The sequence below is a fragment of the Notothenia rossii genome (genome assembly GCF_949606895.1).
Source record: "Notothenia rossii genome assembly, contig: scaffold_64, whole genome shotgun sequence".
NCBI classification, from domain to species: domain Eukaryota; kingdom Metazoa; phylum Chordata; class Actinopteri; order Perciformes; family Nototheniidae; genus Notothenia; species Notothenia rossii.
Window position 1 is genome coordinate 198,219 of NW_027639736.1, and position 2,500 is coordinate 200,718.

Below are 2,500 nucleotides of genomic sequence, written 5' to 3' on the forward strand. Positions count from 1 at the left end.
CTCCTGCTGATGTTCAGGTGTATATCAGTATGTAGTGTCTCTACTTTAAAGAGTCCTCTCCTGCTGATGTTCAAGTGTATATCAGTATGTAGTGTCTCTACTTTAAAGAGTCCCCTCCTGCTGATGTTCAGGTGTATATCAGTATGTAGTGTCTCTACTTTAAAGAGTCCTCTCCTGCTGATGTTCAAGTGTATATCAGTATGTAGTGTCTCTACTTTAAAGAGTCCCCTCCTGCTGATGTTCAGGTGTATATCAGTATGTAGTGTCTCTACTTTAAAGAGTCCTCTCCTGCTGATGTTCAGGTGTATATCAGTATGTAGTGTCTCTACTTTAAAGAGTCCTCCCCTGCTGATGTTCAGGTGTATATCAGTATGTAGTGTCTCTACTTTAAAGAGTCCTCTCCTGCTGATGTTCAGGTGTATATCAGTATGTAGTGTCTCTACTTTAAAGAGTCCTCTCCTGCTGATGTTCAGGTGTATATCAGTATGTAGTGTCTCTACTTTAAAGAGTGCTCTCCTGTTGATGTTCAGGTGTATATCAGTATGTAGTGTCTCTACTTTAAAGAGTCCTCTCCTGCTGATGTTCAGGTGTATATCAGTTTGTAGTGTCTCTACTTTAAAGAGTCCTCTCCTGCTGATGTTCAGGTGTATATCAGTATGTAGTGTCTCTACTTTAAAGAGTCCTCTCCTGCTGATGTTCAGGTGTATATCAGTATGTAGTGTCTCTACTTTAAAGAGTCCTCTCCTGCTGATGTTCAGGTGTATATCAGTATGTAGTATCTCTACTTTAAAGAGTCCTCTCCTGCTGATGTTCAGGTGTATATCATTATGTAGTGTCTCTACTTTAAAGAGTCCTCTCCTGTTGATGTTAATGTGTATATCAGTATGTAGTGTCTCTACTTTAAAGAGTCCTCTCCTGCTGATGTTCAGGTGTATATCAGTATGTAGTGTCTCTACTTTAAAGAGTCCTCTCCTGTTGATGTTCAGGTGTATATCAGTATGTAGTGTCTCTACTTTAAAGAGTCCTCTCCTGTTGATGTCCAGGTGTATATCAGTATGTAGTGTCTCTACTTTAAAGAGTCCTCTCCTGCTGATGTTCAGGTGTATATCAGTATGTAGTGTCTCTACTTTAAAGAGTCCTCTCCTGCTGATGTTCAGGTGTATATCAGTATGTAATGTCTCTACTTTAAAGAGTCCTCTCCTGCTGATGTTCAGGTGTATATCAGTATGTAGTGTCTCTACTTTAAAGAGTCCTCTCCTGCTGATGTTCAGGTGTATATCAGTATGTAATGTCTCTACTTTAAAGAGTCCTCTCCTGCTGATGTTCAGGTGTATATCAGTATGTAGTGTCTCTACTTTAAAGAGTCCTCTCCTGCTGATGTTCAGGTGTATATCAGTATGTAATGTCTCTACTTTAAAGAGTCCTCTCCTGCTGATGTTAATGTGTATATCAGTATGTAGTGTCTCTACTTTAAAGAGTCCTCTCCTGCTGATGTTCAGGTGTATATCAGTATGTAGTGTCTCTACTTTAAAGAGTCCTCTCCTGTTTAAAATAAAAACACAGAATCTTTATTGAATATTTTATTACTACAGTTCATCCGAACCAGTGGTTCCCCATGCAGTCGTTGTTCCAGGAGACTCTGCAGATCCAGCACCAGTCAGCGCTGCAGAGCGGGCAGGACATGTGCATACAGCCCCCTGTCAAAATATATATATATATAAATATAAATACACATAATATACACATATATATATATTCTGTCAGTGAGTGGCAGGGTCACTATATATATATAAATACACATAATATAATATATATATTCTGTGAGTTTTACCGTCTCTCTCCACCGGGGCGCAGCACTGAGGGCAGGGTCTGGTGGTTTCCTTCAGGAGCTGCAGGGAGGCGAGCTCCCACCTCCCCCTCTGAGACGCCCCCTCCCCCACGGAGAACACCTGAGAACACACACAGGTACACACTCAGGTACACACTCAGGTACACACTCAGGTATATACTCAGGTACACACTCAGGCATATACTCAGGTACACACTCAGGCATATACTCAGGTACACACTCAGGTACACACTCAGGCATATACTCAGGTACACACTCAGGCATATACTCAGGTACACACTCAGGTACACACTCAGGTACACACTCAGGCATATACTCAGGTATATACTCAGGTACACACTCAGGTACACACTCAGGTACACACTCAGGTATATACTCAGGTACACACTCAGGCATATACTCAGGTACACACTCAGGTATATACTCAGGTACACACTCAGGTATATACTCAGGTACACACTCAGGTATATACTCAGGTACACACTCAGGTACACACTCAGGTATATACTCAGGTACACACTCAGGTACACACTCAGGTACAAACTCAGGTACACACTCAGGTACACACTCAGGCATATACTCAGGTACACACTCAGGTATATACTCAGGTACACACTCAGGTACACACTCAGGTACACACTCAGGTACAAA

At 41.7% G+C, this 2,500-nt stretch overlaps 1 protein-coding gene across 2 annotated transcripts in view; it reads right to left on the minus strand.

The window, feature by feature from the left end:
* Positions 1–2,500, minus strand: part of prkn (parkin RBR E3 ubiquitin protein ligase) — a 21,862-nt gene that overhangs the window by 933 nt on the left and 18,429 nt on the right. The window contains exons 10-11 of one of the 2 annotated variants that reach the window (XM_079695712.1): positions 1,832–1,949; positions 1,604–1,697 (exon numbers count right to left, since the gene is read on the minus strand). In XM_079695712.1, coding sequence (XP_079551838.1) covers positions 1,604–1,697; positions 1,832–1,949 — 212 coding nt within the window. Of the gene's footprint in view, positions 1–1,565; positions 1,698–1,831; positions 1,950–2,500 lie in introns of those variants that run through there. The other variant, XM_079695713.1, reaches the window with a different exon arrangement.